The sequence below is a fragment of the Hylobates moloch genome, unplaced genomic scaffold (assembly GCF_009828535.3).
Source record: "Hylobates moloch isolate HMO894 unplaced genomic scaffold, HMol_V3 SCAFFOLD_8, whole genome shotgun sequence".
Taxonomy (NCBI): Eukaryota; Metazoa; Chordata; class Mammalia; order Primates; family Hylobatidae; genus Hylobates; species Hylobates moloch.
This window is the reverse complement of record NW_026652283.1, coordinates 65,812,826-65,838,611: the sequence shown is the minus strand read 5'-3', so window position 1 is coordinate 65,838,611 and position 25,786 is coordinate 65,812,826. Positions and strand designations below refer to the sequence as shown.

Here is a 25,786-nt window from a genome sequence, read left to right as displayed (position 1 = left end):
AAAACATTCTACAGTGGCAGAATTCGCAAGTCCCGGCTGCTTCCAAGATTGGGTGTGTGTCAGAGGACCCCAGAAAGCTCAGCAAACTGGACCCTAGAGCCACCATCCACTTGGAAGATGATTTCAGTGGTAGCAGGTAAGGGGGTCAGGAAAAGGTGGGTTTCGTGCCCTGAGGTGGTTCTGAGTCTCAATGGTAACGATAATCTGCCTCTTGCCCTCTTTGACTTTATGGGATAGAAAATACATCTGTGGATGGATAGACAGGGCATAGCTCCCATAAAAACTTTGGGTTAAGAGTGTTTCTTGGGCATGGTGAGAAGTAGGTCATTTAAACAGTTATCTGAATTTAATTGCCTTGGAGGAATTTATGAAAAATGCATGGAGGAGTATTTGCAGGTGACTCTGGTATGGGCACTCTCCCACCAATTCTGCAGCAATCCACCCCTTTCTGCTCAGTCTCCCTCGCTTTAGCCCATGGGAAGGGAGGTTGGCAATAGAGATATGGCTGCAGAAAATGGGAGAAAGGCAGAGGCACCCAACAAAGTCCACAGACCACAAGTCCAAGTACAAATTCACCATTTCCACAGCTATACACATACCAAAACATATTTAAGCAGGTAAACAAAAATTCCAGATACACTATAAATACTGATTTATAATAATCCTAAACATTTTTTAACCTTAAAAAAATCATCCAAAGACTTCAAGTTAAATATGTTTCAGGATTAGCCAGGGATTTTTGTTTTTCGAGGGTTGGCTTTTAACCACTTCTTCATCCAGGGGTCTATTATGGGAACACAACACAGTCCTCTATCCCTTAAGCATGCAGGTTCCTTCTACTGCTCTCGGTGTGGTCTTGTCTGCCAGGCCTGTGATTCTCCCTAGGACTGTCTTTTCCTCTGGGAGGACTGACTCACCTGTGATTTGTGGTATTTCAAACTAGTGAAAAAAGGAAAAACAAAAGTGGCATTTGATTCTTAAGCTATTAATACTACCCAGGAAAATGCTTGCTGAGAGAAATGAACACAGCTTTGTGTATTGCATTCTAAAAATAACACTGACCAAAATTGTGCTTTGGCCATCTTGTGCAGATTTGAGTTTGTGCTTTGATATTTGCAAAGGAATCTTCAAGGTATTGGAAATACTTTGGGATCTAAAGTATTTGTTAGATACTTTCCAGTGAGTCCAGTCACTTTCCTTGGGCCTTCAGTATTTTTTAGGTCTGGCTAGCAGATATTAATATCTCCCAAGATCCTCGGTTTATAATAGTTCTACCTACCTAATAAAGCCATGCTGGCCTGTTCTATGATATTGATGACTCTTAACTATCCCTCATCTTCCTTGACCTGTAAGACTGGCTCCTTGCTTTTCTCAGCCCCTTGGCCAAGACTTGGAGTTTGGCTCTGACTCTGGCTTAACTTACTTTGAGACCTCAGACAATTGCCCTGGATTCTGTGTCCCCTCTCCCAACCCACAAGGACAGTATGGCTTTGCCCCTTCTTGTAGGCATATATGGCTGATCACAGTCACTCTCCTTTGCCTACAGCGAAGACGGTAATCTCCTCTCTCTCCCACAGGCTCCATCTGGGGTTCTGCATATATTGTGAGTAGCATCCCTGCCCTGCCTCTTAGGGGCTTGTAGGATTAGGGATTCTGTGAACCCAAGAGCCACAGCCAGGCAGTCACTCTGTCACTACAGGACAGAGCTGTCCTCAGCAACCAAGGGCATTTCTCAAGAAGAAAGTCCTTTCTGGACTGTAAGAAGGTCAAGCTGTATTTGTGCTATGACTGGGAACTTTACACCAGGCCCTGGGGGTTTGATCATCTTTGATAGTCATTCAGGACAAATTAGAATGCTTTTATCTTTGTACAAACAGGCCAGTAGCATAAAAGATAGTCTTTTTCTTTCCTTTTTTTTTAGGCAGAGTTTCGCTCTTGTTGCCCAGGCTGGAGTGCAATGGCGCGATCTCGGCTCACTACAACCTCCGCCTCCTGGGTTCAAGTGATTCTCCTGCCTCAGGCTCCCGAGTAGGTGGGATTACAGGCACCCACCACCACGCTCAGCTAATTTTGTATTTTTAGTAGAGATGGGGTGTCTCCATATTGGTCAGGCTGGTCTCGAACTCCTGACCTCAGGTGATCTGCCCATCTTGGCCCCCCAAAGTGCTGGGATTACAGGCGTGAGCCACCGCGCCCAGCCAAGGATAGACATTTTTAATAGAAAATCTCATTTTTGCTCCCTTAGACCTCTCAAGTTCCAGATGCTACTTAGCCTTTCCTCCCTGCTCTCCATTGCCTTCTCTTCCTCACCACGTCCCTGCTTTCACGAAAGTCCTTCCTTGCTGTGCAGCAAATATGACAATTCCCAAGGCAACAACCTTTAACACCTCCCATCTTGGATAACAGTTATATTTTCAAGATTCTCACTTCATTATAGAGATTCCTATAAAACAAGAATAATACACCCTCCCCACAGAGATACTGTGAAGAAACACCAGTGGCTCAGCTTCAGCTGCACCCCAGGCATTGTGCTGCATGCTTTCCAAGTATTTCCTCATAGAATCCAGACAATCACCCTGCGATGGAGGACTCCCTCAATTCTGTGTGTCTCCACTAGAAACAGATGACTAAACTTCCCTTCACAGATGAGGAAACTCCTATGTAGTGACTTGTTTGAAAACACCCATATAGTAAGTGGAAGTACGGGATCTGAACTCATGACTTAACCATACCCACGTCTTCACCATCCTCACTATATCTCATTTGCACTGGAGTGAAATAAGATAAAGCATTTGGAAGTACCTAACACAGCACCTAGCATATCATAGGCCCTCAAATGTTAAACAGGTCAGGCCCACAGAAGGCATTCACATGCCAGCTCACTGCCTCCTCTTTATAGCCACATCATCCTCACAGTTCCTTCCAGACAGGACACAGCCAGGACTCAAGGCTGAACACATATTGTGAATGTATGTTGTGGTCCATCCAGAGACATGTCTAATCTGCAAGTAATCTAAGAGGCATGTTGTTGGGATGGAAAATACTCATACAGGTAAATCTGAACAGATAGCCTGTCATTGTATCAAAGCACTTTTCCTCCCTCTCCTGTCTCAACCCAAATTCCTTAGCCTATCTATTGCAAATATTTAGTCTCATTGGTTGTTCACTTGTTTACAGAAAGACCACAAATAAGAATCAAGGAACACTGGCACTAGATAGCCCTTGTCTTACACTCCTCAACTCTGCTTCTCCAGGAGCAGTGATCTACCTAAGATCACTCAGTGGCAATACCTGTGAACCTGGATGGGGTCATGCATGTAAGCAGGCTAGCCAGGTGGTCCTTGGTCACCAAGGCCGTGGACTACACGGAATTCAAAACAAGAGCTCTCAGCCAGAGGCAAAGCAGCTCTCAGGTTCATCCTTAGCTCTGCACAGCCACACTGCTGCCACCTAGTGTCTAAGGGCCTGAACTTCAGTCTTGGTGCCTCTGGCCGGGGAAATGGCTGTGTTGAGCTGTGCGTGTGCTCTGTAATGTAGGACTCCCAATGCCTTCTGGGTCAAAACAACCCCAAACCTTGTATCTGTGGCATAGCATAGGGATCCAGTAAGGCTAAGGCAGAAATCTCAATGAAAGAGGCAGAGATGGGCAGCAGTCCTAAATGTGGTCTTGTCAAAACCAGAAGACACAGGACTGAGTTGTTTAAACTAACAAGTAGCCAAATGTCCCATGTGCCACTGTCCATGTGGTTCCATCAGGAAGGCTGCAGGCCTGCCACTGCATGGCAGTTTACAGCTAATGAGCCTGGGCTTAGTGGGGGCACTTGGGGTTTCGACCTTCTGCACTAATGGCAGATATCCCCAAAAATGCCTCTCGGGAACTTCCAGAATATGTGAAAATTCTCTTTTCCCTGTCCCCCACCCGCCCCTTCTCTTGCTCTTTCTCTCTAGCTGAATAAAGGCAAATTTGAATTCCTGAATATGAAAAATATGGTTCTAGCTGCCAAACATCCTTCAAGACTTAGCTCAAACTGTCACCTACCTCATGGAGCCATCCCTAACTCCGTAGTTGGAAATACCCACCTCCCTCTGAAGCCACACTTCTTTCTATAACCACGACTTGACTTTGCTAGTTATTAGAATCAGTATCCCCAGGTCCTGCTCCCTAAATCAGGGTGCACACTTTAGTGGTATTGCCTACAGAGCCTAGCCTGGTGCTTCGCATACAGTGGATGTGCAGCGTCTGGCAGACGACTAAATGAATTGGGCCTCAGTAAAAAAAGGGAAACATGGTGAATCATTTTGTGAAATGCAGTATTTCTAGATTTATTTAAATTCTATAATATCCCAGCTAGTGTGGGGTCAGTGGGGGAGTGGGGGGCTGTCTCAGGATTCTTTCCCTAGAGCCCAGTCTAGTACAGTCAGGGGAGCATTCTCCAACCCTCAGGTTTCAAAGCCAAGCTGCTGCACTCAAGAACGCCTACAGCTAACCAGCAACCCATCCTAGAGATAAAAGTCTCTCTGCCCTGTTCCACCTCTGTGCACACTAGTTGATCAGGAATATGGTCCCTTCAGAAAGTAGACAAGTGCTAGAAAAAATATATACAGGGAATATACATAGAAAACGTGAACCACACGTAGATGTAGGAATGCCATCCAGTGATGGAAGTGGAGTGTCTGACCTGCACAGGTGAACCTGCCCTCTGCTCCTTCCCACTGCCATCCAGAAGCTAGGCCAGTGCCTGGCATCCAGGTGACCCAGAATAGTTGAGTTCAATCACCACAGGTAGCAAGACGCCAGGCCTCATGAAAGGTCTTTTACAAACTGCAGACCAGGGAACCAGCTAACCATTGGTTTCTGCCACACAACACAAAAATACAACCTCACCAGGAGCTAGCTGGGCCCCAAAGAAAACACCACAAGGGCAATTCACTTTCTAGAATAGCTGCCTCTTAGCAACCAGCAAGATCTCCTTGGAATCTACCTTCCGCCAACCAAAGCAGAGAAGTCCTGAACTTATTTAGTCATGATGCAGGTCAAGGGCAGACGCAAGAGGAGATCAATGGCTTCCCAAGTCATCACAGCAATTACTCCAGGACCAAACTTCAACTGCTGTTCCAACACAAAGGGAGGAGAAGAGACGTTTAACCATCCCAGTCACATTCCTGTACTTCCCCTTCTGAGATGGTGACCCTGCCCCTCACGCATCTTGGTGGCTGGCATTCTATCCAGATTGTGCTCTAACGGACAGGGCAGACAGGGCCACAGAACCTTGATCTGGCTGCACTTCACATGTGCATGAGCAACCACACTCCAAAGTTATACAAAGGTCGGTCCATGGATCTGCTTTTGTGTTTTACCTACCTCTGCTTTACAAATCCTGAGCACACCAAAGATCAGAGCTGGAAATGATCTTGGAGACCATTCAATCCAACTCCACTCCGTTTTCCCACTTTACGGAGGACCTAGAAAGGTGACAAGATGTCCCAAATGACATGAGCACACAAAGACAGAGCTGGGCCAATAACCCAGGTTGCTGGCTCTGGGTCCAGGGCTGCTTCTATCTTATTTTATGCCAGGCTTGTGATAATAGTAACTGTTGCTCTTGGGAGTGTGCCATGCAGAACCAAGGCCAGCTATTTTCATTGGTCAAACATCACACACAGAATCTATTTAATGAGGCTTTCCCATGTGAACAAATTCCCTTCCATAATGACAATTTCTCTATTTCCTGGCTGTGCTTGGCACTACAGTCCCATTCAGTCCGGTAAAACAGTGGTACGTCTTAAATTTTTTTTTTTAATTCTGGAAATGAAACGCCTAGTACCTGCCCTTCCTCTTGTCTTTTATAGTGGTTTCTCCCTTTCGAAATACCAAAGAACTTGTCAGTAGGCAAGTGGGCAGGGCGGGCCAGTCTTCAAGAGGCCTGTGGCTGTCCCTATTAGCACCAGCAGGTGGCGCCACTGAGGACTGCTCCGAAGCGCTCTGCTCCTGGGTGCTCTCTCTGCGGACCAGTCCTAGAACTGAGGGTCCCACACTGCCCGCATCAACCATGTAGAGGCACCAGGACGGTCGTGTGTCATTAAGAAGAAGTGCTGTGTCATCCTCCACAGTACACTGGGGAGGGTTCTCCTCCTGAGGCGTCTGGCACAGTGCACGGCTGGACTCCCAGCACACAGTGCGAAGAAGAGGAAATGATGCATGCGGGGGTCTCCTTCCAAGCCCTTCATCTCTGGTCCTCCCATGCCCCATCTCCCAAAAAGCCACATAGCCGCATCTCTAGAGGCCTTTTTTTTTTTTTTTTTTTTTTTGCTTTAGATGCTTCTGGTCCCATCACTGGGACCTAAAAGAAGCTCACATGTGGTTTCTGGAAGTGCTGAAGCCGTGGACTGTAGACATTATTTTCAGTCCTTGTCCTGGTGGCTGCATACCAGATGGTGCTCCTTCCCTGTGCGTGGCCAGCTGTACACAGTGACATGCTCCCAAGGCCGCACAGGCGGTGATGGGAACTCTTCCCCGGGCCGGCTTCTCGGGCTGCAGCCCCAGGGCACCCTGAGGCCCTCATCTCTGCTCCGCAGCTAAAACATCTCCTTCTTCGATGCTCTGCAACTGCAGCCTCTGGCTCACAAGAGTTCTGCTGCCTCGGCGGCCCCCAAAGCTGGCCCCCGGGGCAGTCCGTGCTGTGAGCAAGACCCCTGGCAAAGCCTCCTCCCCAAATAAGTTGATTTTGGCTTCGGCCTCAATGGCTTTGGCCAAGCTTGCTGCATAACTGTCCAAGGACTTGTGTACTTCAGCTTTCACATGAAGAATCGAGTTCTTGGCAGCTTCTGAGCGAGAAGGCAGAAAAAAAAGTCAGCTGAGGAGCCAGACCTGGGGACTACCTTGGGGACAAGCCTGCTGCTGCTCCACCACCCCAGGGAGGGAGACAAACCACAGTTAAGGGCGTGGGTTTCAAAGTTCGATTCCTAGACCAAAAGCTTTTCACTCCCTGACTTCCTACCTGGGAAATCTTGGAAAAAGTATCTAATCTAGCCTCAGTTTCCTCATCTGTAAAGAGAAGACATTAAGACACCTCTTACTCCAAAAAGTTACTGTGATAACTAAAGGAGATAATTCTTTCTAAGATGTTTGGCCTATGTCTGGCCCATAGAAAAGACTTGATAAATACTTTCTACTAATGCTAATCAACATTTTTACATCTTTGAAAGAGGATTCTGGTCTCTGAGCTCCCTGAAGCAGTGTAATATCTATGTCCATACACTTCCACAAACCCTAATGTCATCTCTCTCCTCTCCATATTTGCTTAGAGATTCCCCATGCAGAACCTCAAGGTTGGACGTGACGTTACAGGTTCAAGCCCCCTCCCAGGATTAGGAGCCCTAAACTAAAATGAACAGAAGTGAGAGGGGGGGAGCCCTTCAATTTCACACCCTGTGCCCTGTTATTATTAACTCATTGCTTATTTTCTCTGGACATTTCAGGGGAACAATTTACCCTCTCCTCCTTACATTTTCTGGAGAGTAGGCAACCTGTACCCCACTCTCCAAGAAGGGAAGACTGGAGGGACCTCTGGCCACTCTCTGCCCTGCCACTCACTCATGGAGGGGATGACCCCCTGGCAGTGCCTTGCTCTTGCACCACCTGGAGGGTGCCTTTGGAGCTGCCACACGCACAAAGCAGGAGTGATGGGGCAAGTGTGGCCCTACGTGGGCTGGGGGATTGGGGAGCATTTAGTTCATTTTTCCTATAGAAAGGCAATATATTATAAAGCCCATGAGGCTGCTGGCCCAAGCTCTGTTCTATAATCTGCTTTGCCAGTGAAGCAAATGAACTGTTTTCCACCTCTGACCTCTGTGACAACCTTTCCATTCATTCTGAACTCAGGGAGGGGTGTGGAGAGGAGATGTGATTAATTATGAACCTAAAACTCTGACAGAGGCCATATTTATTTCCATATTCAACATTTCTTAAGAGCCTCCTTACATCATACAGCCCCTGGACTCCACCAAATCCACAGCCCAGTCATGTTGGTATCTGGATGGATCTTGTCACTCTCAGCATGTCTGGATGGGAAACGAATTCCAAGTTCCAGAGTAAACAACAGTGCTGGCTGGGGTGAGCGGGGAAGAGATGGAGTAGAAAAATGTAGGGATCGGGCTGCGGCAGAACTCATTCTCCTCATAGGACCCAAGGGCCATCACCGTTGTAGGAGCGATGGACAAGCAAGATGGCAGCTTCGGCCTCCCGCAAAGGAGATACACTCATTGGGCCATTATCTCATTTTCCACAGGAGGAAACTGAGGCTCAGGGAGAGCAGGTTCAGTTATAGCCATACCTCACCCAGGATCTGGGCTGTCTGTGTGAACACGTGTGGTGTGTGTGTGTGTGTGTGTGTGTGTGTGTGTGTGTGGAGTTTGACAGCCATTGTTTGCCCAGCCTTCGCTGCTGCTTGCTCTGAGAGCTGGCTGGGTGCCTAAGGACTCAGGTGAGACCAACAGGGCTGGGAGTAACCAGCGAGTGGGCAAAGGGATAGAGCCCTGGTATATTCCGGGACGGGAGCCAGCCTGAGCCAAGGAATTGTCCTAAGATCCTTTCCATTTCTCTATGTTTTCTTGAAGCAATCAGTCACAGAAACCAACCTTTGATTTGTTCCACTTCATCCTCAAATGTCACCGAGCTCCTTCTCTTGGGTGGGCAAGTGCAGTGAGAGGGAGGGTTGTCATCAGACGTGTAGTCCTCAAGCAGCATCATATCTGTCCCTAAAACAACGGGCAGATTGCGCATATATAACTACAATCGAAAGTCCTCCTGGCCTCTTATCCCCTCTCAACACCCCTTCCACTCCTCTCCCGTTCATCCAAACCCATCATCAAGTGCAGCTGACTGCGCCGTAGTATGTGCCCAAGAAACACCTGCCTGTCATCCTGTTTCAGGGAGTTTGCAGACAGCCGGTGGGGCTGCGTCAGCCACACAAAAAATGCAGCCAAGTTATCTGAAGTAGGGGGTTATGTGCCTCGATGACCAGACCCCAGAAACATGACATCTGCCAGCTCAGCATGGAAGGGAAGTGGGGAGAAGGGCCGAGTAGAGGAGAGGGTCCTACTTAAAGGAACTTTATATTCTGATGATTCTTCTTACAGTCTGAATTTCTATCACCACAGTTAAAATATGTTGTACTAAATAAACATTTAAAGCTCCAAAATGTAGAGTTCTTTGGGGATCAAAAAATAATTGACAAATATACCCCTAAAAAGCAGGGAAATAAAGGGAGGTCAGGAAAGTCCTACTAGAGATAGGTGGGCAGAGCAGGCAGAGGGAATGGGGCAGAGGGAAGGGAGGCAAGGAAGAGCTGAGATGGGACTCATCACTCAACAGTGCCCTGCCCCAACACCAGGAACAGTGTCAGATCCAGCCCCGTTCTTAGCTTCCAGCTTTCAATCCATCAAGGCCTTGAAGCTCAGAAAATAAGGAAGGAAGAGAAACCTGGAGCTCTTTAGATGCTGTTTCAGAGCATCTCGCAGAGGTGTGATTACCTGACATACAGAAGAAACAGTCCCTTGGGAGGTAGAATACGGTGGTTAAACACACAGGCTCGGGTCGGACAGACCTAGGATCACTGGCAGGTTATTTAATGTCTCGGTATCTTTCCACATCTGTAAACCTGGGGTCAACATTCAGTCTACCTCACGGAGTTGTAGGGATTTTGAGTTGAGACATGTAAACATCTAGCACCGTGCTTGCACACAGCAGGGGCTAAATTGAGGGCCATCATTCCTGATAAGGACACAGCGAACAAAGGGCAGCGCTGAGACTCACACCAGATCTGTGTGCCCCGAAGCCCATGCTCTTTCTTCTGCCTACAATGCTGTCCCCTCACTCCTTGCGCCGGGGCACCTTCCACGTATGCTTCAGCTTTCGACATCGCATGCTCAGAGCAGCCTCTCTAACTCCCCTATCCATAGCAGCCCACAGGCTCCTACTCCACTAGGACTTCCCCTTTCACAGCTCTCGACACATTCATCATCTTTCAAAACCAGTTTTATAGAGATGTAATTCACATGCCATGTAACTGACTCATTTAAAGTACACAATTCAATGAGAATTGTATACTTTACAATCTTTATATACTTTACAGTTCAATCTTTTAAGAACTGAAGCCTCCACAACAATGGCAGTTCACCACTGTGCCCCCAGCACTTGGCACAGGGTCCAGCCAAGGCAGGAACGTAGCAAATAACTGCTGAATGAATGAATGAATGCATGAATGAATGTTGCAGTGCCTCTGGATCCCTTTCGTTGTCTGAGAACAGGGAAGCAGACTGGGGAGTAACAGAGACTTTCCTTAAGTCACACGAGGGACTCAGGCCTAGAGGGCACCGTGTGATCAGTGCTTCATATATGACTCTGTGTGGTGTGGGGCCCTCTGGGTTGCCAGGTAAGAAATTTTCCAAGGAAAATTCTCCATGACTAAGAGAGGTCATGGCCTGGTCCCGGTGCCAACCCCAAGGCTCACCCCTGAGTTCCATGACACAGGCTCAGGCACAGCCCTGGAGCACTCATGGGGAACAGGAAACCCAGGTCAAGTCAGAGGTGATTTTTCAAAGGCTCCCAAGGGCAGAGAGATGGAGGAGCTGCGAGCGGCAGACCCACTGCCAGGCGTGCGGCTTTGTGCAGCTTCAGCAGCACTCCCTCCAGGCGCCAGTGCACCAACAGCCAGCCTGGGGATGGGCAGCAGGTGTGGCCAGACACCCTGGCTCTTCCTCAGCAATGTGGAGCCATGGGTGTGACTGACAGAGGCACTCCCTGCCTCTGCCCACGCGCCTCTGCCCAGGGCCTCCTGCGGCTCTAATAGCGTGCTTCCAGCACAGGATACAGCATCTGCAGCTCCCCACCTCCCCGGTGCCATGACTCTGATGCCAGGAAGCCGACTGCTCAGACAAGGAGCAGCCCTGGGCTTGCAAGATCCCTTAGGCAGAGGCTAAAGGGAGGGTGCCGCAGGATTTGTGGTGGAGATGCGTTTCTACAGGGAGACTGAGTTTCATATCAAAGGACACGGAGTGAGGTGACAAGGCCAGCTGACCTTGCTGGAGGGCTCCTTCTGTGCCAAGAACAAGATGAGTGCTTCACATTCATTAAGTCTCTCAATTCTCATAGCTGCCCTGTAATGGGGATTAATACCCCCATTTCACAGATGGGGAAAGTTGAGGCTTTAGGAGGAGATCATGCAACTTGCTTGAGATAACACAGCTCTTAAAAAGCCAACTGGAGACTGAAGGCCAGGCAGGCTGACTTCAAGGCCCCTCTGGGTCAGTGGTTATTATCATCACAATCATTTCTCATTTTAACTTTGCAAAGGCTTTCACTCACTTTCAACTCCCCAATAACCGTGCAGCAGAGAGAACAGGAACTGAGAGCCCCATTTTGTAGAGGAAGAAACTGAGATACAGGAAAGCTGAAAAGTCAAAGCCACGACTGGAAACCCAGACTTATGATTCTCACCCCCCACCCACTGTGGGAAATGCCCCTCCACTAGCTCTTGAGCCTGCACCGGGGAAACGCGACACGGAAAACGCGACAGGCGAGAGGCTTATAAAGCACGCAGGGTACCTGAGTCCTGGGAGCAGCTGAAGCCAGTGTCCCCCGTGCTGCTGCTGTGCCCCAGGGGTTGTCCGCCTGCCATGAGCACCGTAAGGTGTGGGGACAGGCCCAGGTCTGAAAGACAAAATTGGCATTGACGACACGATCACACTCTGCAAGGAGGGACCCCAGCCTCCGTTTCCCCACAGACCCATCTCCTGCCCTCCTGTTCACCCTTGCAAAACTCACTCTCAACTCCCTGAAAGACAGGAGAGCTTAGCTGCTCCCTCCCGGCTCGCCCCTCTTTTCTGTCCCACTGTGTCAGCAGCACTCACTGGGTTCCCCCAAAGGGGAAACCTTCCTGACAATGTCAACCACCACCAAGGTGATGACAGAGGGCCAGGGAGCACAATCAAAAAACAGAACACCAAGGCAGGCAGGAGGGAAAATGTGAGGTGAGATCTTCCTGTTAAAGATGGAGGGTTCAACCCCACATTCACCTCCTGAAATCCTACTTGAACTATCAAAGAGGGATTTTTAAGAGGCTTACACCCCAAAGGAAGGAGAGAATTTTTGTAAGCTGGAAAGCAGATGGGTGAGCGTGATAAGCTGACCTGGAATAGAGAACTGAGGTTGGCAACGGGGAGGTTTGGGAGAGGCAGGCTTCACCAGGCTCTGAAAACTCAGGAACGGGGTTGGGGGGTAGGGGGCCAGGAGCCACTGCTCTTCTCCAGGCTAGGCCTCGGGTGCCAGACCCCAGTGTTGGTAGGAGAGAAGAGAGAGTGAGCCCCGGACACAGCCGTAGCAGAAGCGACACAGTAAAAACTGAGGGTATCGTGGAAATTTACATATTAAATAGTGGGACCCTGGCCCCTTGTCCCACTTAACCTGGGCTGGAGACTGTAGAACTCTTCCCTGGGAAAATCCACCAAGCCTAGAGGAAAGATTCACAGGCACGGAGAGTCAGGTGCCTATGAAATGGCCCTGCCAGACCAACCCACAGTCAGGAAGCCTGCCTGCATCCCACCACCCAGGGCTTCCCTGTGGTTTTCTAGGCCCTCGTTATTGGAGGTGAAGGGGTGCCCAAGGATCACTAGACATTTAAAGGAAGGTACTAGCATGAAAGACAGAGATGGGAAAAAAGAAAAGAAAAATGGACCTCAGAGGATTCAATGCAGGGAGCTTAAGAGAGCAAAAAATATTACAATGGGTCATCCTCAGAATGTTAGGAAAATAAAAAAAGAGCTGCAGGCTATAAAAAAAGGAACATGGAGATAACAAAACACTCTTAGAAATTAAAAACAATGCACAAGAAGTCAAACTCCTCAGAGCTCATGAAGAAGATCCACTGCCTGGCAGATTTTGCCATCTGCCATAAAGGACACTCTTGTATTTTATGATACACTCACAGATAGGAGGAGACCCTATTCCTTCATTCTACCCTAATTCTTCAGAGGTTACAAGGCAATAGAATGCACTTTCTCCTTTCTTCCCTGGAGCCAAGGAGGAGATGGTGGGAAGGCGGGGCGGTCACAGCAGGCTTTTCTCAGAACTTCCCTCTCGCTGCTTTTGGGAAGTCTGCTTTTGCAAGGGGCCTTCCCCTTGACTGGGGGTTACTGTAGGGAGCTGGGACCAGAAAGGCCCCAATCCTCTCCCCTGCACATGTCCATCCCCCCAAGGTCTCGGCCTGGGAACATGACTGTGTTCAGCAGGAGGCCTGGCTTAGGGAGCAGAGCCTGTGGGGGCATCTCCTGCCAGCTGGGATGGCTGAAGCCGCAGTGGGTTTTGGACACCATCTCTGAGGCTGCGGTGAAAGCCAGGAACATGTCTTGGTCTGCACCAGTGGGAGGAATGGTCTGAGCCAGGCCAATGTGGCTCAGCTAAGAGGTCTGGAAAGGGGGCAGCCAGGTGGCACCCTCTCCTCTCTGTTTATGCAGCATTTACCAGTGGAGGGTGGAGACAATTACCCTGAGATTGTTCACATGAAACAATGTATTTACTGGGCTGAGCAGAATCCAATCCCTCAAGAAAAAAGCACAAAGGCACAGGCTCGGGGAATCAGGTTTGTGGCTCTACAGAGGCATGTGGCGGGCAAAAGTCACAGTGCTCTGAGAAGCTGAAAGAACAGGGGCATGATTCTGAGATAAATTTGTAGTACTTTGAGGTAGCTAGAAGACCTCTAGATACCACCAGCAAAGGAACTTAGGAAGGCAAGGGAGTAAATCCAAAGAGTCACCCTCCCCGCCCTCAAGCTAGGCCTTCTCAAGGAAGAACCTGGAGCGAGGTGTTTTCCCCTGGACAAACGTGAGTCAGTGTCCTTCGCAGGAGATAACGGGAAAGGCTCTATGCCCAGGAGCTTCAAGGGTCTCGTAAGGGTGGCGTTTGGAGGGGGTGCCCCCTGACACTGCCTGGGCCACCCTCCGTGCTCGGGCTCTCCAGCCCTGGCTGGAGTGAAGGTTCTGGGTGGGCCAGCGGAAGGGCGGGTGGAGGGGCTGCCTGCACTTTCTCCTGAAGCCTCTTCCTGGCTCCTATTGCCAGTAGCCACCTGTCAGCTTTGTACTGGTGCTTTAACACCCTAAGACCACCTGGTGGCATTTAGCATTTAGCAATGTCCATGCAGGGCTGACCTATCCGCCACATGGTGGCGCTGCGTGGCAACCTCCAGGAAGTCCAGAGATCTAAATGCCTAAGTGACCTTCCCCGTGGGAATTGGCTAAGGAGACCTTACAAGCAGAAGGTATTTGGTGGCCCAGAGACATTTGGCACCCATGGAAAGCCTAAGATTTTGTACTTCCTCACTTTGGTACAAACAGAATGAGAGAACCACTGATTATGGCTGAAATCTGCTAGATATAAAGGACACATTGTCAAGTGCCCAGGAGACTCCTGACATCCAAGTCAGCTGGGAAGCTCCAGAAATGTGTGGGATGCTGCTTCTGCCTTTGCTGATATGCACTGCTTTTAGGAAAGCTTATTCCACTTACTTTGGTTAAAACTTTCCAAGTGCCCATACAAATTGAGAGGAACAGAACCAAGAAAGAGCCTCCAAGTTGCTTCTTGCTGGCTCTGAGACAGATCAGATCATCCTTCTTACCTCTAGTTAACATTAAGGTGAGCCAGTGGCAGGGGAAGTGATTAGGGTTTCAGAATCTGCTGCAGATCAAGGCATTGCCCACAGAGGGTCTGGTCAGCCCTGGCTCAGACAGAGGGACCAGGGACACAAGGCAGAGGCCAGGGCTCTCTCCTGCAGTCAGAAAGCCATGGACAGCGGAGGGTGAGTGGCTGGGCTGGGGCACCACATTCTGCTTTGGTTCCCAGACTCTTACTGATGCTGCTGCCTCCTTCCGGGATCGAGACCTTCGAGGAAGAACAGGAGGAACCATCCCCTACCCCCGCCCCAGCTCCCATTCTTCGGAAAGGCCAACTTGGAACCCATCCCATAAGCTCTTCAGCCCAAAAGCATCCCACAAGCCTGCTTTCCCTAAATGAAGATGAGACCACCAGCTGCCTGGGATGTGCCAAACCAACCACAGCTGGTGTTTTCCGCCTGTGCTCACAGCTTCACCAGCTCTTCTAGGACACCTGCAAGTGACTTGCATGGAAAATCTTGGCCCCAAAAGCAGATGTTTCTTTTTGTTCTACGAACCCTTTCCTGCTCCATTTTCTGTCCTCTTTTTTTCCCTCTTCATTTTAACTTCATTGATATAGAAAACATCTATTATTTTTTGCCTAGAAGACAAATGACTTTACAAAATCTGGACTAATACATTAATCAGTGAAATGAAGCCCAACATTGAATGGACTCCTGGATCACAGGTCATATGTGAAAATGAAAATGCCACTGGCAGGGGTGGGCATTTCAGTGGTTAAAATACTGAGATATAGAGAAATTTTTTTTCCAATGGTTAAAAGTCCCAGACTTCCTTTCTCTCTTGGAAATAAAACTCCATCAGCCCATGAAATAAATCAGTGATGCCAGTGTGTCTCATCGCCACATGGAAAGGATCTCCTGTCATCATTGCCACTGGGTGTGCATAATTACAGTCATTATTTCTTTCACCCTCATGAGAAGAAAAGTGGAAGAAAGACCTATTTCATGAAGAGGAGAAATTAACTAGAGTGGTTTGAAGAGTTGCCCAAAGTCATCTGGCAAGAGATGAGGACTGTGGTCCGAGGTGAATGTTCTCCAAATCTCTCTCCCAGTGGCTTGGCCAGATGATGGTCTCCCTTCACCTTGGCCCTAAAAATCCAGATACTTGACCTCAAAACTACACAGTAAAAATGCTAGAGGCAAGATCCACAAATGTGTCCTGAGTCAGTGGGAAAGGGCCAAAGAGGAAACAGGGTATTTGCATCATCTCAAAGTATTTCCTCAGTTGTATGTACTAATTACAATGGGAAAATCAGCAGCTTTACTGTGGAGAAACCTGACAGGCACCACCTTAACCGAGAGATCAAGGGCAACACAACTAGCAATAAGACATATTGGCATATGTGCCCCCTGCAATGATGTACAGGAAGGGCACATCACCCCTGTGGCATTCTTGCCAAAAATGGATAACCTCATTCTAATCTTGAGAAAGCATCAGATGAACACAAATTAGGGGCACTCTACAAAATACCTGGTAAGTACTCTACAAAGCTGTCAATGTCATAAAAGACAAGGGAAGAATAAAGGATTGTCAAAGATCGACTAAAACAATATGGGATCCTGAGCTGGATCTTTGGACAAACAAAGGACATTAATGAAAAATAGGTGAAATCAGAATCAAGTTGTAGGTAATGGCACTGCCCCGATGTTAACGTTTTAGAGCTATGGTTTTTCAAGACAGTAACACTAGAGGAAGCTGGGTGTGTGGGAATTCTCTGTATTGTTTTTCCAAGTCTTCTGTAAATCTAAAATTATTTCAAAATAAAAAGTTTTAACAAAAAAATCTAACCCCTAACTGGAGTAATTCCTCCGGGTCCCATCAAAGGTGGTGGGATTGTGTCCGGAAACCTGTGCACACCAGATCAGTCATCAGAGGAAGGAGCAGCCTCGCATGTACAAGGCCATGATGTTTCAATGGGGGCCTGAAGTTTGGCATGGACACGCCCTGGATTGTCTGGGACCATCTGAGGAGATCACTGATCTGTGAGGAGGAGGAGGAGGATTGAGGAGGAAGGCAGCAGCTGAGGTGGGGAGGGGGCGCTGACAAGAGGAAACACTGAAGGAAAGGATGTGGATGTGGATGTGCCAAGAGAAGGTAGCCTGGTCCAATGCTTGGATTCTTTTTCTAGTAAAGAATATACTCCAGGCCTGGCACGGTGGCTCACGCTTTTAATCCCAGCACTTTGGGTGGCTGAGGTGGGCGGATCACTTGAGGTCAGGAGTTTGAGACCAGCCTAGCCAATATGGTGAAACCCGTCTCTACTAAAAATATAAAAAGTAGTTGGGTGTGGTGGTGCGTGCCTATAATCCCAGCTACTTGGGAGGCTGAGGCACAAGGATCACTTGAATCAGGGAGGCAGAGGTTGCAGTGAATGGAGATTGTGCCACTGCACTCCAACCTGTGAAACAGAGCAAGACCCTGTCTCAAAAAAAAAAAAAAAAAAGAGAACTATACATATTCTGAGGCCAGAGGGCCATGGCTGGGGTTTCAGAAAGCAGATTTCTGGACCATGGTGTCCCCTGTCCGATTCTTTTGGGATACATACCAGGGCACCAGGGAGCTCTGCTGGCCTCGTCAGCATGGCCGTGAGCTGCTGAGTGACAGGAAGCTCCCTGGGAATCACAGCAGAGCCCCTGGAATGTTTCTTCCCAAAGGAAATCTGTGCTTTGAGCCTCACTGCCGGTCAGCCTGAGAACTCACCCACAAACAGGCCAGAGTGGCTGAGAGGACCACAGATTTCATCTGCCTCGGAGGGGCTATTCTAACAATGCCCAAGTTACCTGTGATCCTGTTGGAAATGCTGAAGAGCCTGGAAGTCCTCTGCCGTTGCACAAATGGTTCCCGATAATACCGGTCCCCAAAGCACATGCCCAGTAGTTCTTTGCGAACTGTCTTGTTCCAGAGTCCATAGATCAGGGGGTGGCAGACAGCACTGGCAAAGGACAGCCATGTGGCCCAAGTCTCCAGGCTCGGGGAGACGGAGCTCTTCCCCCAGAGGGCCTCAGAGGCGATGACAACCATGTAGGGGCCCCAGGTGACCATGAAGGCACCAAGGACCACCAGGATGGTGATGAGGGCTTTGCACTGGTTGGCCGAGTAGACCACACCCTGAAAGGCATTCCTTCTGCTGCCTGAAGAGGAGGTGGAGGTGCTGGAGTTCTTCCTGCCGGTCCTCTGAGCATCCTCCTCCACGATGACGACTGTGCCACAGTGCACCTTGCGTGCCTTGACCCTGGCCACACGGAAGATGAAGCCATAGCACACCAGCATGACCAGAAAGGGGAAGAGGGCACACCAGATCTGCCAGAAGGCCGTGTAGCCAGGCTCCCGGTGCCAAGCAGCCACACACATCCATTTGAACTCGTCAAACTCCACTGATGACCAACCAAACAGGGGTGGCAGGCAGCCAATGAGCGAGTGAAGCCAGATGTAGACAAGTGCCATCACAGCCCGGTTCCCTGTGATCTTCATGGGGTACACCATGGGGTACAGGACAGCATAGTAGCTAGAAAAGGCATGGAGGGAGGCAAGAGAGAGAAGTCAGCAGAGAGGGAAAACTGAGAGAAAACTGCTGCTTTCTTGCGTCAGGGGCTCCCATGACTGGGGTGGATGTTTCTAAAAGCAGCACCTTCTCCCAAGTCTCCCCAGACAAGTTTATAGACTGCAATCATGTTCCACAGCTCTGCAGAGCTCTTTAACAGAGACGAGCTCAACACTGGCAAGACACAGAGCTCGAACAGTCCTGTTTCCAAGTCACCACACCACAGCCCACTCATATTTGGGGGTGTGGCCAGTCTTAAGATACCTACAGGGGTCCTGAGGGATTATGCATTGGGCCAGATCAATTCTGCTGCTGCTGACATTAATCCATTTAGATCAACTTTCAGAGGGATCATTAAGAACCAGAATGATGTTGAAGGACTATGGGCTTCATTCAATCAATGGGCATTTACCAAAGGCTTGCGATGTGCCGAGCACTGTGCTACATCCTGGAAATGCAGTTGAGAAGATGTGAGGGAGGCAGACACCTGAGCCAAGTATCAGGGCCTGGAGTGGTAAGGGCGACATTGAGCCCTCACAGCAACTGTGAGCAGTGGATATGTCATTATCTTCATTTTACAGATGAGGAAATTAAAGCAAGGAAAGGCTAAATAACGCACCCAGACCCATGGGAGAAAGACAAAAACCCAGGCGATCTGACTCTACAATCCCCAGTGCACACGCCCAGCAATTCTGTGTAAGCCTTCTTGTTCCACAGCCAAGGGGACAGGTCCAAATCACTCAGTGCTGCTAGGAAGGAGGTGGGCCAGGAGTGCTATCCATTCAAACTGGCAGGCTTATGGTACAGCACGGAGGGTCACAGCGGGCTCCTGATGGAGGTGATGCTCCAGACCCAGGTCTCACAGCGTTGGAGGCACTGGCCCAGGACCACCCCAGGCAGAAAGCTAGTCTGGCGAGGTATGGAGTTGTGAGTGAGCACCATCTCAGCAGGGAGGCTGCATGGAGCTCCACCTGGCAGGAGAGAGAGTGCAGGATGGAGAGAGGAGGAGAGAAGCAGGCCGGGTGGGTGGGGCCGGGGCATGCAGAGCCTTGCAGGCCCAGCTAAGGACTGGCCCTTTAACTGGAAAGGGTGGGAGGACTTAGACCACAGGGCTGAAAGTCAACCACCACCCTCCCAATCCAGACATTTTATCCAAGGGAAAGAGGATGTTCCCATGAGGGCAACGTGTGGAAGGGATGGGTGGCCACACTGATGCTGCCCAGCAGGACGTTGGGAAATGACTGTGGCTACGTGCCTCACACATCGCCTGAGAAGGTGGCTCCTCCACAGGGACCGCCCTGAGTCACCCTTGGGCCCCAGCAGCTGAACTGCCACGTGCTAACTGGAGGTGCTGCCTCCTTGGTCTTCCTAAGCAGGGGTGAGCCTGGGGCTGCTCTGAGCTGAGCCTTGAGCCCAGGCCAGGATCTATCCTGGAAAGAGAGCATTTCCGGCTATGCGGCCTGAGGAGAAGATTGCGCAGTGATTAGGGTGTCGATTACAGAATCACTGCACAGTGGCTGGGTAAGGTGATTACTGTCTTTGGCTGCTATCTGGGCTTGCATCTTGCAAAGGCCGTGCAGCCCAAGGGAAAAAGCATGCCTTTGGAGCTGGAAATTCAAGTTCAGATGGAGGCTCTGATGTCTACTAGCTATGTGACCTCAGCTAATTGATGTAACCTCTCAGAGCTTCAGTTCCCTCATCTGGAGAATGGGAATTCTGGCACGCACATTGCACGTCTGCTCCTAGGAACGAATGAGGAAGAGCATGGAAAAGGCCCGGATGGTGCCTACCCTTCAATGGGGCACTGGCCATCGACCTTTCCCCCTTCCTCCTTGAGGACAAAAGCCCTACACTGCTCCTGCTCCTGCGATGACCCCCAGGGGACACTGGCCCTTTTGAGCCCTGGGGGGTGAACAAGCCCCACGGTGGTCTCCTCCCCTTGTGGGTGGCCTGCTGAGACTTGGACCTGTCTGACGTCATTCTGGCAAATGAAATGTGAGGGGGTTGCTAGGGTGGGACTGCAAGGAGGGGAGCGGTGGGTCTAGGAAGGTTTCCTTCACTTTTCAAAAGAAACAATGCAGAGATTTCTACTTTTCTCTGTCCCTTTAAAGAGCATGCAGACGCTCCACCCTCAGTCACCTCGGGAGTGTACGGCCGGTTGTGGGAGCCAGGCCTGGTGAATGTTCACCGTAGGCCTCCTTCCACCAACCCTGTTTGGTGACCATAAAAATGATTACAATTAATGTGCTGTCCTCTGCCAGATTTCCTTCTGGCTCTTCTCAACACCCAGTTATTGTTACTACTTTATGGCAAGACTTCTCCTTTATTGTAACAAATGGTACCCATATCACTCACTGACTGAGGTTCAGGCACAGGCAGTTCCAGTGTGACATGACACTGATTTCTGCCAGCTGCATCCTGAGTGCCATCAGGAAGCCGGGGCAGTGAAGCTGGGTGCTGGCTCAGTCAAGGTCCGCCTCCTACAGGCAGAAAAGCCCCCACAGGCACAGCCCTGCCCATGTACAGCCACGTCCTCCAAGGGTTATTTTGTTCTTAAGTTTTTTTTTTTTTTTTTGGGGGGGGGGTGTGGATAAAATGTATGTACATTGAAATGCACGCATCTACACCTCTATCAAGACAAAGACCATTCCAGCCAGGCGCAATGGCTCACATCTGTAATCTCAGCACTTTGGGAGTACAAGATAGAAGGAATACTTGAAGCCAGGAGTTTGAGACCAGATTGGGCAACATAAGGAGACCACATCTCTACAAAACAAAATTAGGCAGGTATAGTGGTGTGTGCCTGCAGACACAGCTACTTGGGAGGCTGAGGTGGAAGAAGGATCACTTGGGCCCAGGAGGTCAAGGCTGCAATGAGCCATGACTACTCCACTGCTGCACTCCAGCCTGGGTTACAGAGCAAGACCCTGTCTCAAAAAAAAAAGATACAGAACAGTCCTGCATCTCCTCAGAAAAAAATGGGTATATGTGTTCTCAATCACAGATTTATAAAGTCCTTATTTGCAGCAGAAGCCTCATTTAAGCCTAGTTGAAGATTCAAGGGAAAACAACAAAAGCAACTCCCCACTCCTATGAGGGCTAATAATACAGGCCAAAAGAGAGGGGTTTTCTTTTGCTGTCTATTCTCTTAACTGGCTTCTGAGGCTCTGGATCTTTTCTCCAACAACTCATTTTTAGACATGAGCCCAATCACGACCCTTGAACCCCAAAGAGGCTTTCATGACGTCACAGGTAACTGAAAAGTTGTAATGTGGGAAGGGGCTTCCGATGCTTCAGGCTCCTGCCACAAGACCAACCACTTTGACAGCAAGCTCTGCTCTTAATAAGTTGTCTTCAGTGAAAACAGAAACAGAATCTAAGCCAACTTCACCTAACGGAGGGGCAACACATTCACTTCCATGGAACAGTCTCCTAAAAGCACTAGCCATCTTTGCTAGCCCTACCCATCCCATCGTTCTAGCTACTTTCATGCACTGAAATTCTATTTTTAGACCTGGAGTTTCACCCTCTGTGGTGTGGAATGAAAATATGAGAACTATTTCCACAGACCTGGAACTCCAGCAGCTTGGCAGCGATGATAGAGGTGACCACCATTACAGACTTCTAAGTAATAGACGTTCACAGTGGAACCGTTGGCAGGTCAGTTGGTGTCCCCAGCACGCCCTACTTCCAGCTGGCTGGTTTAGGACATTGACGAACTGTGAATTTCGCTCCAGGCAGCCATTCTTTTTATATCTGTCTTCGCTCTCTTTTCATGGGGCTACAAGATGGACTCTTTGGGTTCATCTGTCCAGCCAGTTTCTTTAGCTAAGGTTCTCAGCTGGGAACCCCCGGGTATATGTGGCAACGTCTATGGACATTTTGGGCTGTCACGACTGGGGAGGTGTTCCAGCATCTGATGGGTAGAGGCCAGGATGCTGTTGTATATCCTACAAGGCACAGGACAGCTCCTCACCACAGAGAATTATCTGGCTCGAAATATCAACAGTGCTAAGGTGGAGAAACCCTGCGCTATGCTAGCTGGCTGCTGGAATGACTGGTAGCACTGAATTGACGGTTTTGTATAATGACAAAGCGTCCAGGCTCAGGCATCTCAGAACTGAGAGAATTACTTGCCAGCCACGTGACCTTGAGCAAGTTACTTAAGGCCTCAAAAACCTCACTTTGCTCATCTGCAAAATCGGGGCTAACAAGGTTACCATGAGGGTTAGCTGAGCTAAATGTGGATAAACAGTGTACACAGTGCAGTGCCTGGAATATGACAAGCGTGTAACATTTTATAGTTAAAATCACACCCACTGCCCTTGCTCTTCTCCACTTCTACTTTCTTTTTTTTTTTCAGATGCAGTTTTGCTCTTGTCACCCAGGCTGGAGTGCAATGGCATGATCTCAGTTCACTGCAACCCCTGCCTCCCGGGTTCAAGTGATTCTCCTGCCTCAGCCTCGCAAGTAGCTGGGATTACAGGCGCCTGCCACCATGTCCGGCTAATTTTTGTATTTTAGTAGAGACGGAGTTTCACCATGTTGGCCAGGCTGGTCTTGAACTCCTGACTTTGGGTGATCCACCCATCTCAGCCTCCCAAAGTGCTGGGATTACAGGCGTGAGCCACCACGCTCGGCCTCAGCATGTTTATTCATCTTATTTAGCTATATATTCCCAGCACCAACCACTGTGCTGGGCGTATAATAGGTGCTCAATAATTGCTTACCAAGTGAATACACAGAAGCTGCTTCTTCAGTCAGAAGGGGCCTCTCCACCTATTACGTACCTGCTATCCTACTCGCTGTTTAGGAACCTAGCTAAAATGCCACCTTCTCCCTGAAGCACTCGCTGCCCAGCCCATCTACAGCAGTGGCTGGTGGAGTTGTCGATGGTGGTTATTTCTACTTTTGTGTTAAATTGGCACCCAGAAGTCAGCCTCTGCCACTCAACCATAAACCCCCAGTGGGCAGAGTCTGTGTCCTGCTCATGCTTGTAGCCCACCACTCCAAGGATTGGGCACAGGCCTTTCCTGGAGTAGACATCCAACCAATATTTCCAGTGTGAAATAGGCCCTGAAAGAGGTAAACCCTCTCTCAGATGAAGTACTTTGCTGGCACGATTTGAGGATTTGTCATGCTTGCTGGTAGAAAATCTCATTCTCACTCATCTAGACCCCAGATTTAAGCAAGCAGCTTACAGTCTCCTGGAGCTATCCCTGCAGATGCCTGGCATGTTTACTGAGCATTCATATAGAGACAGCTCTGAGAGGGGCACTTAGAGACCAGCTCTCCATCTCTGCAACTAAGCTGTTTATCCTCACTCCATGTTCCACGGGACCCAGGGCCCAGAAAGGGATGTTCAAAACTTAGTAATTCAAAAAAAATAAAGTTAGAACAACAAGATCCCATTCCTGCCCACTGCCAACAAACTTCCAAACTTTTTTTAAAAAAAATATTATATAATCAGTCCTGATAGGATATTGACAAACAGCTGCTGAAGTACAAATTTGTACAACTTTCGAAGGGTCATTTGCCTTTTATATATCAAGAATCTTGAAAGCATGTTTACTGTTACTGAGAATATAGCAATTCCACAAACACACATGCTCTTCAGAATGCTATAGTGAATAGCAAGCTATGTGAAGTCACCTAATCCAGTAATAGGGGACTGTGAAAATAATTTATATACCTCCACAGGATGGAATACCTTGTAACCATGAAAAATCACCCTCTTCGAGGATATCTGAAAATAAGAGAAAATGCTCACCATCACCTAAATGAAAAAAGGAGGTCAGAAAACCATAGGTGCCAGAAACCTATTTCAAAAATTTGCTGTATACAACGAAAAATTACTGGAAGCAAATATACTAAAAACATCAACAGTGATTGCTTCTGCTGGTTAGATCATGAGTGTTTCTAACTTCATTCATTATATTTTCTGGATTACTTTTACTACTCAGAGAAAAAAGAAAAAAAGAGAAGCTAATTGATTTGTTTTGACCAATGGCTTCACTGGTTCTGCCTCCCCAATGCAGCCACAAAGAGCTGCCAGATTCCAGCCTCAGGTCTAGGTGCAGTCTGTGCTCCCAGTGAACAGTTCCACTACCACTCATCGACTGAAAAACTGACAGTCTCAAAAAAGCCCAGGGACTTGTGTCACCTGGTGACAATATCCCTGGCTAGCCCCACTCTGTGTTTTCCCTAACCCCACTACTTACTCTCCTCCCCAGTTCCTGGTAAATCACACAGACCTTGAATCTATCCTCCCTGTCCTCATGAAGCCCAACCTCTGCCTGTGATGAACGAAGTGGCCATTAGCAAAATTCTAATAAATGCACTCATTTGTGGGAAACTCGCTGCCAAAGCCCACGAGACTTGTACAACTAAATCTGACAGCATAATGCGGGACCCTGAAGAACCCGCGAGATGCTGCTTAGGAACATCAGCTGCGCCTGACCTCCCTGTGCATCAGCTACGTTGAGGGCGGGAGCAGCCGAGTTTCCAAATGCGCACACGGCCTCTCCCTGGTGTCACTGCCTGTATTCTCTGGCTGTCTTCCTTCCCCCTGCTCTCCTTTCAGTCCTGGACTGTGGGCAGTGAGGGTGTTCCCTGTTTGGGCTGCACTAGTCAACACCAAAGCAAGACAGAGCAGGGGTCACACTAGGAGAAAGAGAAGCGGAGTCAGAGGCCCTGGACCCAATGCTGCTCGGAACCGAAACCTGCCTTGGCTTCGGCTTCTTCATCTACAAACCAAGAATCAGAGGTTTCTACAATGTTTTATTTTAGGCAATGGAACCTCTTTTTAAAATATAAAATTGTATGTAACATCCACAGACAAAACGAGATGTGCTTTGATTGAAGAGATGGCTCCAGAAGCAGAACTCCACCTGGTCATCCTCCCCCGGCAAGGGCCCCTGACACTCTCCAGGGAACTAAGGCAGTCAGAGGGACACTGTACCAGATGAGCGCCCATCAGTAATCCCTCAATTCTCTAAGTCTGAGGCATGCTTACCGGTCGATGGCAATGACCCCGAGGGTTAGCATGCTGGCCGAGCTGATCAGCAGGTAGAGGAGGGCAGAGAAGTTGCACCATACTACACCAAAGATCCATTCCCTGCGGATGGAGCTCGTCACCACAAAAGGCAGCACCAACACGGACAGCAGGAAGTTGGACAGGGTCAGGCTGAAGACGAACTTGTTGCTGAGGGTGAGGAGGTACGACTTCTTGTACAAGGTGACCACGATGACAAGGTTTCCCAGGCAGACAAAAATGGTGATGACAATGATGGCGATGAACTGAGTGATGATGACGCCCCCTTCGCCGCCCTCCTCCTCAGTGAGGTTACTCAGCTCCTTCCTGCAGCCGAGGGAGGAGTTGAGGCTCATGGTCAGTGCACCTCGGCATGGGGTGGGCAGAGCATGCTGGACGACTGGAAAGATAAGGCAGGACCAGGGGACAGGAAAAGATTCATCAAATCACATCGTCTCCACCTTAGGGAAGAAAGGCTTAAAGGG

General features: G+C 49.1%; 1 protein-coding gene across 1 annotated transcript; it reads right to left on the bottom strand.

The window, feature by feature from the left end:
- Positions 1 to 590: 590 nt before the first annotated feature.
- On the bottom strand, positions 591 to 25,701 carry GPR161 (G protein-coupled receptor 161). Its single transcript, XM_032161074.2, has 5 exons — positions 25,284 to 25,701; positions 17,508 to 18,232; positions 11,606 to 11,710; positions 8,638 to 8,757; positions 591 to 6,825 (listed from the first exon to the last, which is right to left on the bottom strand). Exons 1-5 carry the CDS (start codon positions 25,655 to 25,657, stop codon positions 6,560 to 6,562), a joined length of 1,590 nt encoding a protein of 529 aa, XP_032016965.1. The 5' UTR covers positions 25,658 to 25,701; the 3' UTR covers positions 591 to 6,559.
- Between the last annotated feature and the right edge of the window lie 85 nt (positions 25,702 to 25,786).

What these genes read in the sequence shown, in the direction of transcription:
- GPR161 (XM_032161074.2), bottom strand. Translation starts at nt 25,657, where the DNA reads ATGAGCCTCAACTCCTCCCTCGGCTGCAGGAAGGAGCTGAGTAACCTC. An exon ending in CATTTCCAACAGGATCACAG is followed by an intron (nt 11,711 to 17,507) that starts GTAACTTGGGCA and finishes TTTGTCTTTCAG; the next exon opens with ACCTGGGCCTGTCCCCACAC. An exon ending in TGAAGTGGAACAAATCAAAG is followed by an intron (nt 6,826 to 8,637) that starts GTTGGTTTCTGT and finishes CTTCTCGCTCAG; the next exon opens with AAGCTGCCAAGAACTCGATT.